Raw genomic sequence first — 16,136 nt, 5'->3', positions numbered from 1 at the left:
TAGGAGGGTAATGGAAAGGGGCGGAGGGATAGTCCCACTTATGTCGTCATGAGGGCAGAGTGATACTGTGTTCTCCGCCCCGCTGTGTGAGCAGCCATGGAGATATTGCAGTGATGAGGGAGGAGGCCCGGTCAGCGGCCCCGCCCAGCTGTGTACACAGAGGCATGTAGGCGGAGGTACTGTTTCGTCTGTCTATTGTAGGGCGTGTTTAGAAATATTAAGCTCCGCCCAGCGGCTTGAAACGCAGGTTCTGTGAAGTGTCTCATCCCCGGAAATGTGCGCGCATGAGGGAGGGCGGAGGGATACGCAGGGTGCTCCGCCTCAGTATATAAGGCACCGGCTCTCTCTTTCCGGCCTCTTGTGTCAGTCAGATAGCCGGCCGGCATTTCTTTTGGTGACTCGCAGACTCCAGCAGACAAGGTACGAGAAGCTTTCTTGTTGTCGCGCGGGGCGGGAGACGCTGGCGGAGGAGTTAACGCAGTTAGCGCATTGCGGTGTTTGTGGTACGCGGAGAGGGCACGTGCCTAATGGCTGCCATGTTGAGCGGTGACGTCACTCCATGTGATATTTCTCTAAAGTCACTGCACGTCTGCACTGTGGGTGATAAGAGGCAGCAGGGGCCCAGCTTTCACTGGGCTGGTCACTGTACTGAGGGGCAGTTGCTAGGGATGTGCTTTGTGTTGGGGCAGTTGCTAGGGATGGGCTTTGTGTTGGGGCAGTTGCTAGGGATGGGCTTTGTGTTGGGGCAGTTGCTAGGGATGGGCTTTGTGTTGGGGCAGTTGCTAGGGATGGGCTTTGTGTTGGGGCAGGTGCTAGGGATGGGCTTTGTGTTGGGGCAGTTGCTAGGGATGGGCTTTGTGTTGGGGCAGTTGCTAGGGATGGGCTTTGTGTTGGGGCAGTTGCTAGGGATGGGCTTTGTGTTGGGGCAGTTGCTAGGGATGGGCTTTGTGTTGGGGCAGTTGCTAGGGGTGGGCTTTGTGTTGGGGCAGTTGCTAGGGGTGGGCTTTGCGCAAAGGGGCAGTTGCTAGGGGTGGGCTTTGCGCAAAGGGGCAGTTGCTAGGGGTGGGCTTTGCGCAAAGGGGCAGTTGCTAGGGGTGGGCTTTGCGCAAAGGGGCAGTTGCTAGGGGTGGGCTTTGCGCAAAGGGGCAGTTGCTAGGGGTGGGCTTTGCGCAAAGGGGCAGTTGCTAGGGGTGGGCTTTGCGCAAAGGGGCAGTTGCTAGGGGTGGGCTTTGCGCAAAGGGGCAGTTGCTAGGGGTGGGCTTTGCGCAAAGGGGCAGTTGCTAGGGGTGGGCTTTGCGCAAAGGGGCAGTTGCTAGGGGTGGGCTTTGCGCAAAGGGGCAGTTGCTAGGGGTGGGCTTTGCGCAAAGGGGCAGTTGCTAGGGGTGGGCTCTGCGCAAAGGGGCAGTTGCTAGGGGTGGGCTCTGCGTTGAAGGGCATTTGCTGGGGAGGTGAGAAGTTACTATGGGTTGGCTTTTTGCTGAATGGCAGTTGCTAGAGGCGGGCTTTGTGTTGATGGGCAGTTGGTAGGGGTTGTACATGGATAATTGCTAGTAGTGGGACATGAACTGAAAGGCAGATGTTATAAGGGTGGGTATTTTGCTCTGGGGCTGTTGCTTGTAGTGATAATTGGTCCTTCCAAGCAGTTGCTGGCTGTGGCATTTGTGCTGTAGGGCAATTGCCAGAGGCAAGTTTAGTGCAGAAGTGCAATTGCTGAAGGAAAGTATGTTAACATGCAGACTGAACTGGGGGCTTTTTGTGACTGTGGGGCAGACTCTGGTGCGGAGGCTTATGCAGAAAGTCAGATTTAGGCCTCATTCACATCATTTAGCGCAGATGGCTGTGCGATCGGAACGCAACGCGTCCAATCGCACGCCAGCTGCGCTGCAGATCCCATTCATTACAATGAATGGGATCTGCGCTGCGATTCCCAAAAATGCGTGCAGTACGCGATAGCGCAATCGCGCTGCCACGCAGCGCATATGATGGGAACGGTAGAAGGGCTGTCTATGCCCTTCTACCGTTCTTGCGTGTCGCACACTATACGCGCTGCCAAAATGCGCACGGCAGCGCGTATAGTCTGAACGAGGCCTAAGGCTTCGTTTACACTGTAAATTGCAATTCCGATTTGCAATTTTCAATGGATGCTAGCAACACAGAAAAACGCTGCTTGCAGGGCTTTTTTTTTCCCTCCTCAAAAATCTGTATAGCATATAGTGTAAAAAGGCCCTTAGGGATTTCTTCCCAGGCTCAGGGTATTGGGGTGATCTCTGAAACCTGGACCTCCTCTGCCCATCCTTGCACCCTGTGATCAGTGCTGTGACTGGCTGGCTGACTTGGATTGTTTGGATTGACCATGATGTATATGCAGTTTAGGGATTTGGTTTATAACAGGATAATGTATGACATGTACAGTAATACTCCCAACCTGATTGCCTGCAGGCCCCATTATATAGATTAGTGTGAATTCTGTCCACCATTTCCTGGTGTGCTGAGTAACTGCTGGGATCCTCCTCCTATGTCATTGCACCTTGTCACTGGATCCTCCTCCTCTGTTCTCGGCAGTTGATCCCCCTCCTTTTCCTGTCTTTGTGTTCTCCATGTCGGGGCTTCCGCCTCTCTAGATCGAGCACACTAGTAGCACATGTATGCAGCTTCACCAAGCTGTGCGGGATGCCATTTAGTAGATTAGGGGGAATGCAGATCATTCAGAAAGAAAGTGATTTCCCCAAAAGCAAGTCCTGTTTACTGCCTGTGCTCAGAAATGCTGTGTAATTCCCAGATGAATGAGCTGCTATGAGCGAGCCCCTGAATACATTAGCTAGGAATACAGATAGATTTTGTTCAGTTTTTTTATAGACTGCAGTAGTCCAAGTTTGAGCTGGTATATGTGCATGCAGCTAATCTAATTCAGAAGAGTAAGTTATGGTGCTAGTTAATCATTAGCATCTGAATTTCATTAGACTCAAGATCTGGTTAAGGTCAAGCTATTTTAGGTTTCCATCCCTTAAATTTACAAAGTGAATAAAATGTCCAAAAAAGTGTTTCCCTTTCCAGGGTGCTACTCTGTAGCACTCTGTGCTTTAGAGCGAGGTGGTTCTGTCCAGGGTGCTGCTCTGTGCTATGGGTCTGTCTGGGGTGTTGCTATGCGCTCAGAGCAAGATGGGCCAGTCCACGGTGCTACTTGGCACTCAGATTGACGTGGATTGGTGCAGGGAGTCACCCTGTGCTCCGTGATGTACTGGCCATTACTCTGCAAGTGTTTTGTTACTTGAGTCCATAATTTGGGGGGCTGTTTGTAAGAGTTTGGGTGACCTAATTGGTCACCAAAAATGACTCCTCATAAATTAGAGTGCCAAATGGTAATAAAGCACCAGTATGGACCACCATTGCACCCCTCTCGTGTGCCTGGACCATCCTCTCCTCTCTCATCGTGTCTGGAGCGATGTCCATCTTTGTCCTGTGTACTGATCCTCTCTGTGTCCAGAAGCTGTTCTGTGTCTGAAACCTCATCTTTAACCCCCTCCCCCCTTCCCAGTGACCTGCAGCTGTTCTCATTGTCAGATTTCAAGTGGGAGTTACCTGGAGCAGATGGCTGGGCTTTCATATAACGGACACTTTCCACCTGTGCTTGCGTCTCGTATTGTCATCCTATTGACGGATAAGCGCTTTGAATTATGGGAGAGCATCTCTTAGCCTCTTTGTACCCAGACACGAGAGAGACATGGTGGCTTCCTGCCTGGACTGGTTATCCTCTGACCATAATACACTCAACAGATTAATCTAACCATGCCTTATTAACCAGTGGGCCAAAATGACCTGCAGCTGATTACTCCCTGATCAGAAGTTTGTTGGGGTATTGATGGTTTTACTGCCCTGTACGACACTGATCAATTTAGCAGGGCTGTGGAATCGGCACAAAAATCCATCCGACTCCTCAGTTTTGGATTCCCCCAACACCTCTAATTTGCATATTACAATCTTGTTGATTGAAAGTATGTAACATAAAATGCATCGCTTAACTGCCAGCGCTTAGGAATTTTAAGACTGGAGGGATATGGAGGCTGCCATATTTATTCCACTTTTAAACCATGCCAATTACCTGGCTATTTGGCTGATCTTCTGCCTTTAATACTTTTAGTCATAGTCTAAAACTAGTCCTTGGTAAGAGTACTTGTAGAAGGTAGACAGGAACAAAACATCTACCAGGCCTTAGGCAATGTAACTGTGGGTACATGTAGGAGTGATGTGCAGGTACTCTGCAGGGGAATGAGGGTATTCTTCCTCTATTACACATTCTTCATGTACAATCTGAACCAGGTTTATGGGTGATAAACACCTCTGTGTTCAATGTGCACAACATTCTCAGTGGATTCCCTGCAGCTCCATGGGGAGAGCATATGTAACAAAGTAAACCTGAGATGAAATTAGATTTATACACACCTGGGGCTTCCTCCAGCCCCCTTCAGGCTAATCAGTTCCTCGCTGTCCTCCTCCGCCACCTGGATCTTCTGCTATGGGTCCAGGTACTTGAGCCAGTCGGGCGTAGTGTGCATGCACACGCTCCTCTGCTGGGAGCGTACTACACCTGCGCAGCACTATTGTGCAGGTGCAGAATGCTCCTGGCTGTGGAAGTGGCACGTGGCTGGACTGCCCTGACTGGCTGAATTACCAGGACTCATAGCAGAAGATCCAGGTGGTGGAGGACAGTGAGGGACTGATTAGCCTGAAGGGGGCTGGAAGGAAGCTGCTGGGTGAAGCCTCTACCCTTCATTTATGGGATGTGGGCTGTTGAGTGAAGTCATCTAAGGGCAAACTATTTCGACAGGACTCAACCCTTGCAGGATAAATCTCCAATTTTCACTTTATTTTGCTCATATAATTGCAGTTACATAATACACAACCAGCCCAATGTTTCTGGCAGGTTGCCCTTTCTGAAGAGCTGTCTGTTCTGTAAAGCCTCTACCCTTGACTGGACAAAAGGCCAAATAAATGTAAAGGAAGTCCATTAAAGGCTCATTAACTTGCATTTATCAATTTTCAGCAATTATACAGTATGTTATGGGGTTACCACCTTCCGCATGCAAACACCTGAGGAAGGGGGTAACCCTGAAACTTGTTGTGTAATAGCTGGAATTTGCGAAGATTGAGTCTTTGGAGTGCCTCCTCATTTGGTTTATACAATGGGGTGGTGACCCATCATCACATCGCGGCTAGTGGAAATGGGCCCGTATATATTGACCGAATCGTTATGAAATGTAATATTTGGTGAGTTGGAGTCTTCTGTGAGACTGGACTGTACTAGTTGCTCCCTACTGTTTGGTCTGAATCGCTAATCTATAAAAACAGAATTCTTTCAGGCCCAACCAGCACTGGCACACAAAAACAAAACCAAATATTTGGTTTAACTGTCCTCCAAAGTTTTAGTTCCTTAATTAGAGGTATAAAATGGTGCCAAGTAGTAATTTGCATTGGCTGTTAGACTATAGTATTTGCTTAATATAAGATTCATAAATTGGATTTCTGACTTCCAGATGCCAGAAGAAGTCCATCATTGTGAGGATGAAGTGGAAACCTTCGCTTTCCAGGCTGAGATTGCTCAGCTTATGTCCTTGATTATCAACACCTTCTACTCCAACAAAGAAATCTTCCTGCGAGAACTGATCTCCAATGCCTCTGATGTAAGTCTGCTGGACTTCTTCCACATAGGAGCTAAAGAGGCTTCACTGTTGTCTCTGGTTGGGCAGTAACAAATCTTTCCTTTCAGGCCCTAGACAAGATCCGCTATGAGAGCCTAACAGACCCAACAAAACTAGACAGCGGAAAGGAGCTCAAAATTAGCATCACCCCCAACCGTCATGAGCGTACGTTGACCTTGGTGGATACTGGCATTGGTATGACAAAGGCTGACCTCATCAACAACCTGGGAACTATCGCCAAGTCTGGCACAAAGGCCTTCATGGAGGCATTACAGGTAAGTGGGCTGGTGGATTTTCATACATGATGGTAACTGTATACCACATGCCTATTACAACCAAATCCTCCGTCTCTCATCCCCACAGGCTGGAGCTGATATCTCTATGATTGGCCAGTTTGGTGTTGGTTTCTACTCTGCTTACCTGGTGGCAGAGAAGGTTGTGGTTATCACCAAACACAACGATGATGAACAGTACGCCTGGGAATCCTCAGCTGGTGGCTCCTTCACTGTCAAGGTCGATGTTGGTGAGTTTAATGTTGGTCTTCATGTACAGAAAGTGCTGCTGACTAGTGTGCTGTTTGTGGGGAGGTCTGGTGTGATTAGTCATGTCTCTTTAGGGACAGTTTCCCAAAGTCCAGCTTGCAGTCAGATTTAATACAAGCTGTACGCATCTCGGAAATGGGTCAATCAAATTCACTTCCCATTGATTTTGATTGGCCCAATCCAAACTGCATACAGTTCACATTTAGCTGTACCTGAACTGACATTTAACGGGTTGTGCAGAGACAGCAGGAAATGCGAGATTATGTTCACGGAGGAACTCTCCTGCTGTGATTCTGGGTGGCCATCAATCTCTTCTGCTCTGCTCTCTACCCCGTGCATCCAACCGCTGCTCTCTTCTGGGCATCCAATCACTCAGGTTTGGGCTCTGCGCTTTCCATCGGCCCAGATCTGAAAAGCATGGCACTGCAAGCCTGCTCAGCATCACTGCCACACTACCGCTGCACTCTGATCCTCAGTCTGCACACCCCTCACTATAGACACAAGCTCCACAAATAGGTGACTCACATATAGGCTGAGGGGGTGACTTTTTTTAAGCACTTATTTTTTGTGTGCTGAAACCTTTGGCCTATATGAGAGTATATACGGTATCTTATTGATCTGTTACTGACAAGTATGTAGCTTGATATGGAAAACTCATTATTGGCAAATTCACAAATTCACTGTAATATCTGCTGTGTGAGGGATCCGCCATGCTTTGTGAGCCCATATAGCGATCAGATCTTCCTTGAGGCAAGGCAACTTCCTGAGGCCAGCTTCACACTGCAAATTGGCGTTAGTGCTGTGGCGCACGCACTGCCAAAAACAGGCCTTCAGGGAATATCCTGTTACTATATGTAATTCCCAGTCTGGCTCTCATCCAAACGGAAGTCGTTTCCTGTTTTGTAAATACGGAAGTGCAAGTAAGAGTATTGTAAATATGCCTGCGCGCCACAACGTTGCTGCACCGCCTCTAAATCCATGCATCGCCATAGACTTACATGACTTGCGGTCTGATGCAGATATGCACGCTAACATAGTTTTGGAAGCGCGTCAGATTGAGCACTTCTGGCGCACCCATAGTTTCATTGCTCTGCGGTAGCAGTGCCTGAAGTTGCTGAACCTGTGTGAAAGGGGAGCAGTGCTTTTCAGCGCTGCTAGATTTGGGCGCAGCCAGCGCCACCATACACTATTATAGGAATCGGCTCCGTGAGTAACGTCGGCGCCGTCAGAAGTCTGAGCCGAATTTAATTAAACAATAATTCGGCCTCCAGCAATCGCTGGAAGCCGAATATCATTCCCCCACTGTCCATGGCGGCCTGGAGGGGGAATAGTAATTAACACGGGCCGGACTTGTGCAGAAGCAGGATCAGCCATATACCGGTTGTAGCCTGTGCCCAAGTCTACCGGCGCCAATTTCAAATGTATGCAAGCAAAAGGCCCTCTAAGTGGATCTGAACTATTGCACAGGACAGAAAACCTATAGAAATGCACCCTGTATGTATTTAAATAATTTAGCCCTTCTAATACCCCCTTATCTGTGACTAAGCACACATTTTTTAATTTGATTCCTCAGCTGAGTCAGCTGACTGCCACCGCAGAGGTAATTGGTAAAAACACGTTAACATTGTCTGCTTCCAGGAAAGCAGGAAGAAACACTAGATTTATAGCAGGATTTAAATCAGCTGTAACAAATGTTTTTCCTCAAAGGTTAATATGCTGTTTATCTTTTAGAGCAGAGGGGAAGTTCTGAGTTCAGGTCTGCTTTTAAGCATGCATAGAACTGTAACTCATGATTGGGGGTAGTTAGGGTAATTTGGTTTATTTAGAGACTACATGAAATTGGCATCAGCTTGGAATTCTGTGACATTCCTTCTAGAGATGTAACAATACCTGTACAATCCATTCAAATACAGTGATGGCTGATATACATAGAACTTGCCATTAAGAATTTTCAGCTCTGTCTGGAACGTTGAATGACAGTGGTGTGTTTTGCAGGTGAGCCCATGGGCCGTGGCACTAAGGTCATCCTCTATCTAAAAGAAGATCAGACAGAGTACCTGGAAGAGAAGAGGGTGAAGGAGGTGGTGAAGAAACATTCCCAGTTCATTGGATACCCCATCACCCTCTATGTAAGTATCTCTGGAAAAGTTTTTGTATGGCCAGGTTAGATGTAATAGAGCAACCAAGTATTTTTGTTACACAGTTAAAACTCTGTGACGTTAGAAGAACCCCTAAAATCAGCACTTTTTTTTTTTGCCTTCACCCATCAGTTTTTGTTTTTTTTTGTCTCCTGAGTTGCATGGGAGTTTTCAGTGATCGGTTACCGGCTTCCTACAGAATCCCTCAGGGACCCCCGCCGTGTATTATAGATTGCTCTCTGGAGACTAGGAAATTTGATTAGATTTGTGTAATAGCATGTTCTTTCCTGACAGCTGGAGAAGGAACGGGAAAAGGAGATCAGCGATGATGAGGCTGAGGAGGAGGAGAAGGAGGAAGAGAAGAAAGAAGAGGAAGCCAGTGAAGACAAGCCGAAGATAGAGGATGTGGGCTCTGATGAGGAAGAGGAAGCAAAAGACAAAAAGAAAAAGACGAAGAAGATCAAGGAAAAGTACATTGACCAAGAAGAGCTGAACAAGACCAAACCCATCTGGACCCGCAATCCTGACGACATCAGCCAGGAAGAGTATGGCGAGTTCTACAAGAGCCTCACCAATGACTGGGAGGACCACCTGGCTGTAAAGGTGAGGTCACGTGTGCTGTAGTGACATGTGGAGCAGAGAATATCACTCTGCTGCCATCTTCTGGAGGATGTCTAATTTTTTTTTTTCTGGCTTTGACCTGTCTTCCCCCTCCCTCACCGCTCTAGCCATGGCTCTTCTCTGCCTTTTGTTGGTTTTTTTTTAAGGAATACTGACGTGACACGAATAGGCATGTGTAAGTATGTACAGTGCCAAGCACACATGTTGTTTTTTTTTTTTTTTTTTTTTTTTTCCCCTTTGCCTGAAAGTTTATCAGAAATGCAAGTGAGACCTGGTCAGACTATGGCTCAACACACCTTATAATCTGTTGTACAGATTTACCCCAAATCTATGTAGTATAAACAGATTGAAAATACTTTGCAAGGATTTTTTGATTCTCTTATACTACATGAGTGGTAAAATTGAACTAATATTGGAGGTTGTCTAGAGCCGATGGCATCCTTTAAGGAATTGCAGTCTTAACACTTTCCTGGAAGAAAAATGGCTTCTGAGAGCAGGAAAGAAAGGTTAACTTTTTATAGATTTTAGCTATGGCCTATCATTGAGCAGAGACCATGAAACAGTAATAACGTAAAAAGTAGATAAAAAATTGGGGGATATCTAGTCATTTTAGAATGAGGCTAGATACAATTTTTTTTCTCATCAGTTTTCCACCTTGGTATTCTTTTAAGGGCCCTATAAGTAAGCCGTGTGACTATTCAGGGGCAAGCAGTATTTTGGCTGTAATTTCTGCATATGTACTCTGGGAATCTATACACATAAACTGTTCTGTATGGCGTGATTATGTGCCTATCTAGCCTATGCCATGATTTCTGTGCCATAAGTTTGCTATGATGGGACTAAGATCTCCATCTCATGCTGATCTTCTGTTCCTCTTCAGCATTTCTCTGTGGAGGGTCAGCTGGAGTTCCGGGCACTCCTCTTCATCCCCCGCCGCGCTCCCTTTGACCTGTTTGAGAACAAGAAGAAGAAGAATAACATCAAGCTATACGTGCGCAGAGTGTTCATCATGGACAGTTGTGACGAGCTCATCCCAGAGTACCTGAGTAAGTGTCCTGCTCTGTTAGTGGCCTGTCCCCAGGCTGAGGCACACCGATGTCTCATGTTCTGATGGTGGCCTGTCCCCAGGGCTGAACCGCATGGATGGGGTCCCTTGACCTGTTGATGGCCTGGTACTGAGCTACACAGATCTCTGGTGGATTGTCCCTAACTGTCCCTTGTCTGATTCAGTAGATGTCATACTATTATCTTTCTCCTCAGACTTCATCCGTGGTGTGGTAGACTCTGAGGACCTCCCTCTTAACATCTCTCGAGAAATGCTTCAGCAAAGTAAAATCTTGAAGGTCATCCGTAAGAACATTGTGAAGAAATGCCTGGAACTTTTCTCTGAGATATCAGAGGATAAGGAGAACTACAAGAAGTTCTATGAAGGCTTCTCCAAAAATCTAAAGGCGAGTACAGTGTGGATTGTGATTGTGGTACAATCCTATTGCTTTGCATAGGATCTTCTTGCATCAGTGCTGATCAGCTCCTTTATACTCTGCTAGTGTGCACTACCTTGCTGCTCCAATACAACTTGTTGCTGCTTTCAGCCTCAGAGTGCCGTGTCCTTTCATATTACTCTGCTAAAAGGAACATTTTTATGTGCAGTGTGAATCTGGTCTTACTCCAAAACTATTTTCACCATCTGTGTGCCTTACTCCCCCCTACTGTCCTGATTATGGCATTGAGCCTGCTTGATGGACAGGATGTGGTTCAGATCACCTGACCTACCTCAGTCACAGATCTGTTAGCTGGAAACTTATTGCTGTCACATTATGGCACTGAACCTAGACTTGCACATGTCTTAACTATTGCCTGGGAGGGACAGGGATACACAACCCTCAGGAAACAGTACAGGTTGGCTTTATATAGACAAAACTGTTTTGTTACAATGGGGGGGGGTGTCTATGATCTGGGTCCACTGAACACTCTAGATCAGGGATCTCAAACTCGCGGCCCGCGGGCCATTTGCGGCCCGGGATACAATATTTTGTGGCCCCAGGGCCCCAGAGCTTGTAGGGGCCCCCAGTGGCTACAAGAGGAAAAAAAAAATTTTCAAATCGGCCTTATAGTTTTTGAGAAAATCGATTTTAAAGTTGCAAAGGAAAAAAATACACATTTAAAAACCCGCCGACTTTAATGGTTAATAGCAAATCCACCTTAAATGCTAGAAACCCTAAATTTGCAGGATATGTTAAGGAGATCATTAGGAATAAGAGGAAAAAACAATTTTTCAAAAAGACCTTATAGTTCTTGAGAAAATCGATTTTAAAGTTTCGAAGGAAAATAGTATACTTTTAAATGCGGTAAATGTCACTTTTAGTAGCAAGCCTAACGGTAGTGTAATTTTACATGTATCAAAAGAAAGAGCAATACATTTCCTGACAGAGTTTCCAGGGGGTCCATATGCAGCCGCAGCGCTTTGGCCAGGGATCGCTATACAGCCGTAATATGGCTGTATGAAGATTCCGGGCATTTTTTCCTATTTTCCCAATTTTTTTTTTTATGTTTAGAGTGGGCGGGCAGAGGCGGCGATCCGCCGCGATTGACGTCAGGAGGGGCAGAGCTGAAGCTGAAAGCTCTGCCCCTTCCAGGAAATGCCGGCGGATTGCCCCCGGGGCGATTTGGGGGCTCTGCAGCCCTCGTTTTGCGGCGGGGACACGTGAACTCCCTTATGCGGCCCAGCCTCATCCTGACTTTGCCTCCTGCGGCCCCCGGGTAAATTGAGTTTGAGACCCCTGCTCTAGATTATCGCCTGAGGTAGTCTTTATTGACTCTTCTGATTGTAATCTAGCATGTGCATGTAGCTTAAGCTTTGTGTTCTGACTCAGGTAAAATACAAATTCCCTAAGGGGCCCTTCTGTGACTAGAGAAGCATTTCCTGAAGTGGGGTTGACACACAGATCTAATCCCTTAGAAATCTCTTATCTGGACTTTCTCCTGCTGTAGAAACATTCAGAGTAGAGGCAGAGCAAGCTCTTGTACTTTGTACTTCATGTCATAAGTGTACAACGTCCAAAGCAGAGAGCACACCAGAGTTGGCCTGTATTCCCATTTGGGCGGTAAACTGACTTGTCACTCTTAACAATTGCAAAACGAACAATGAATGGAGCCTAGTTTATAACTCAGTCTGCACCAGTTGCAGCAAGAGGATCGCACTTCTGTGCCTTCCATGCTGCTTTCCTATACAGCCTATGATTCAAACACATCTGCTCTGGGCTCCAGCAAGACCACAACGAACCATCAGAGCGGACACTACGCTGTCCACTCCTGCTTGGCTGTACATGATCTGACTGCAAATGAAGTTTTTCTCCATCAGTGACCTGCAATCATGCAAACTGTTTCAGGGCTGTGCAGGGACACCAGTGTCAGTCTCTGCCCCCTTTACCTACAGTAATCCAGGGATTAGCCTTGTTGCACAGTGCTTCTTTATGACTTGGGAACAGTGATAAGTTACAGTGCAGCAGTAAACTGGCAATACATATTGTGGGCCTATTGCAGCGTCACAAACTGTCCTGCAGTCTAACATGTTTTTATACCTACAGCTTGGAATTCATGAAGACTCCACCAACAGGAAGAGGCTGTCCGAGCTGCTGCGGTATCATACCTCTCAGACCGGAGATGAGATGGCCTCCCTGACAGAGTATGTGTCCCGTATGAAGGAGAATCAGAAAAGCATCTATTACATCACAGGTGAGGCTACTGTACTGAACTGCTGAGACAGAGGACAGGTAGGCTGGATTTTGTGACTCACCCCTGTGTCCCATCCTGCAGGAGAGAGCAAGGAGCAGGTGGCCAACTCTGCCTTCGTGGAGCGGGTGAGGAAGCGCGGCTTTGAGGTGGTCTACATGACTGAGCCCATCGATGAGTACTGTGTCCAGCAGCTAAAGGAGTTTGATGGCAAGACACTGGTTTCCGTCACCAAGGAGGGCCTGGAGCTCCCTGAAGATGAAGAAGAGAAGAAGATGATGGAAGAGAACAAGACCAAGTTTGAGGGTCTGTGCAAACTCATGAAGGAAATCCTCGACAAGAAAGTGGAGAAGGTAAGAAAACTGATAACTCTGGTATTGATTGTGCTACACTGTAAATCAATACTAGGCCTGTCTAAAGGTGCCTAACGATCCAAATACCTGAACTGTCACATCCATCCATTTTTATCGGAAACGATTGTTTGGCCCCAACAGAGGGAAAAGGAGTGATCTGGTCAGACCAAAAATATTATTCTGATACTTGGATCAACTGAACAATGGTTCGTTGCCATTAACTGCATGCGATCATACCGTTTATTTTGGGCTTGCGAGATTGTATGGTTAATGGGCACCTTGGCAAGGGCTTCTGACAAAATTGCATCAATTGCAGTTTGTGACAGAGGAAAAAAAATAGCAGGAAAATATTTTGGAATTTCCAATTGTGGAAAAATGACAGCGGTGCTATTGTATGCATTTTTTTTCCTGCTCAATTGCATGAAAAATGCAGCAGGGGTGGCGGATTGGGAGAAACAAAAGCATCGCACTAATGGAATTATTTTCTTTGGGTTCCATTCTATCACTTTTCTTTAGCCACAGACCCTGAACAAGCATGCAGATCGGATGCCTTGACTGAAATCTGGCAAGATTAACTGCATGCCTGTATCTGGTGTGATTCACACTACTGATGCCAGAGATCGGCAGGACTGCTAGGCTACTGTTATTATTCCATATCACTCAGTTCAGGTTCCCTTTAGGGCCAGTTTCCACTAGCTACAGTTCAGCAGTGTTTTCACTACATGTAAGCTGCATGAGTAAACTGCCTATCCGTAACATGGCTTGCCATCCAAATCGCACTTCAGTTCGAAATTGGACGGCATGCCACAGATTTATGCAGCCGCATCACAAGCTGGGCATGGTATAGCTTAGTGAATTGGGCTGTAGCTACAAAGCAGAACGGGAGCTGTGGCAAAGTCTGAAACTGCTGTTGCTCCCAGTGGATATAAGCCCTTAAAGAAAATCTGTACAATAAAAAAAAACATACCAGTCGAGTCATTGTGATCTCCTGGATCCCTCTTTGCCATTTCTGCTGCTCCCTAACGCGATCCTGCCTTTTTAATTACCAATTTTTTTGTGGTGTTTACAAACAAAAAAAGCATGGCTACCAGAGCAGCATGGAAGGATAGCGGTGTGCCCAGAGATGAGAGTTTTTGTTACCAGGTATTGAACACCAACAAATGTGTATTTTCCTCTAGATTTTGATGCTGCAGAACACTTTCCTTGCCTTTTTGATTAAACTTTAGTTTGTTTTTCCTGTTAGGTCACCGTATCAAACCGCCTGGTTTCCTCCCCCTGCTGTATTGTGACCAGCACCTACGGGTGGACAGCCAACATGGAGCGTATCATGAAAGCCCAGGCTCTGAGGGATAACTCCACCATGGGCTACATGATGGCCAAGAAACATCTGGAAATAAACCCCGAACACCCCATTGTGGAGACCCTGAGGCAGAAGGCAGAGGCTGACAAGAACGACAAAGCCGTGAAGGACCTGGTGGTGTTGCTGTTTGAAACGGCTCTCCTGTCTTCTGGCTTCTCCCTGGACGACCCTCAGACACATTCTAACAGGATCTACAGGATGATCAAGCTGGGCCTGGGTGAGTGTAGACAAGACTTGAATTGGATGAAAATCAGTGCTTAGTATTTCTAATGAGGTGGGGGGTACAAGGCTTGCACCATCCTTCACTGTGACTTGGGGCTTGTATATGGTCAGTAGTGGTGGCAGTAATGACAGGTGAGCTGAAATCCATCTGCATTTGTTAATCCTATCTCTGCCTCATCTCATCCACCAGGTATTGATGAGGAAGAGCCCACAGTGGAGGAACCCTCTTCAGCAGTTCCCGACGACATCCCACCTCTAGAGGGTGACGAAGATGCATCCCGTATGGAGGAAGTGGATTAAAGGCCATCCTGCCCCTTGTGTCCCTGGGACGCCGGCTTCTCGGACTCTGGACTTTAAACGATACATATCGCAGAGGTGTGATAAAGGCTGACGCTTCTCCCCGGTTCACTTGCACCGCGGTATTTCCTGTGGGGTGGTGGAGTTCTAACTTATCCTGTACTCCCAATATTGTATATCCAGTGATGCCCCCCCAAACCATTGTCACCTATGCAGCCCCTCCCCCCACTTACCTCGTAGTGACACCTCTGTACATGGCGACTGGATCCCTCAGCTGCTGGAATGCTCCTCCCCCTCTGGCCAGTGTATGAATCTCCCCCCGTAACACGGATGCCCTATTGTCCCCCTCAGGAAGTCCAGAATGCTCATGTTGATTTGCAGTCTCTTCAGTGTTGTGTTTGTCCATATACTTTATTTTGTATTTTTTTTTTTTTTTTTTTTTGTCTGTAAACCTGAAAACATGCAAAATAAAGTCCTTTTTACAGTGCTCTGCGCCTTTATAAAATGGTACTCCCTTAGGTGAGGTATGGATGGTGCAGTGTTCTCCCCAGTAATGTGTATTCTAGCCGGGTGGCATAAAAAGGAGTTGGGTTGGATGGAATAGGGGAACTTAAATATACACTTAGATTGATAAATACCCACAAATAGTGTCTCCCAGCACCCCCCACGGTAGACGAGGCCCCCAGCTTGTCCATTTTACTTGCTCATCCCTTCTAGCCCATTAGAGGTCAGTATGCTTAGCTGAGCGATTGCTGTTCCATTATTTTTCAATTGCACAGCGATTGACTGCACAGCAAAATGAATTTTGCGGTTTCAGCAGAAATCAAACTGCAGGCTCTGTGCTGCTGAATACTGCATACAAACAATGTCTAAAAGAAGACAAGCCCTATAGGTAAAACACCAAAATACGGTGTATTTTCATGAAGGGACCAATTGGTCAAATGATAAACCTCCTAGGTTAGGAGGAATATCAGAGGTACACTCCCCTGATGGGGATGATTTGCTTAAGATGTGTGCAGCTAGCTGCGGGGGTCTTTGCTGATCCCCCCCCACTCGATGTGTCGACGTGGGGTGTAGCTATCCCGCATGCAGTGCAATAGTGTACCAGGCCGATGGGTGAGGTCAAAGGGCCATAGAAACTACCTTTAATCCATTAGTAACGGATAGGGTAGGGC

General features: G+C 46.9%; 1 protein-coding gene across 1 annotated transcript; it reads left to right on the top strand.

Annotated features, from left to right (window-relative positions):
* Positions 1 to 313: 313 nt before the first annotated feature.
* Positions 314 to 15,448, top strand: HSP90AB1 (heat shock protein 90 alpha family class B member 1). Its single transcript, XM_068232652.1, has 12 exons — positions 314 to 420; positions 5,532 to 5,678; positions 5,765 to 5,971; positions 6,060 to 6,219; positions 8,234 to 8,367; positions 8,671 to 8,979; positions 9,878 to 10,043; positions 10,258 to 10,442; positions 12,579 to 12,732; positions 12,814 to 13,082; positions 14,326 to 14,659; positions 14,855 to 15,448. The coding sequence occupies exons 2-12, from the start codon at positions 5,532 to 5,534 to the stop codon at positions 14,962 to 14,964; spliced, it is 2,175 nt and encodes a 724-aa protein (XP_068088753.1). The 5' UTR covers positions 314 to 420; the 3' UTR covers positions 14,965 to 15,448.
* The last annotated feature ends 688 nt before the right edge of the window (positions 15,449 to 16,136 follow it).

Source organism: Hyperolius riggenbachi, chromosome 4, assembly GCF_040937935.1.
Source record: "Hyperolius riggenbachi isolate aHypRig1 chromosome 4, aHypRig1.pri, whole genome shotgun sequence".
In the NCBI taxonomy this organism is placed as follows: Eukaryota; Metazoa; Chordata; class Amphibia; order Anura; family Hyperoliidae; genus Hyperolius; species Hyperolius riggenbachi.
The sequence above is the reverse complement of the archived record's forward strand: the minus strand, read 5'-3'. Positions and strand labels throughout refer to the sequence as shown.

Bases quoted from the DNA above. Each gene is read 5' to 3' on its own strand.
- HSP90AB1 (XM_068232652.1), top strand. From the start codon at position 5,532: ATGCCAGAAGAAGTCCATCATTGTGAGGATGAAGTGGAAACCTTCGCT. The intron at 5,679-5,764 runs GTAAGTCTGCTG...CTTTCCTTTCAG, and splicing joins TGATCTCCAATGCCTCTGAT to GCCCTAGACAAGATCCGCTA. The intron at 8,980-9,877 runs GTGAGGTCACGT...GTTCCTCTTCAG, and splicing joins AGGACCACCTGGCTGTAAAG to CATTTCTCTGTGGAGGGTCA.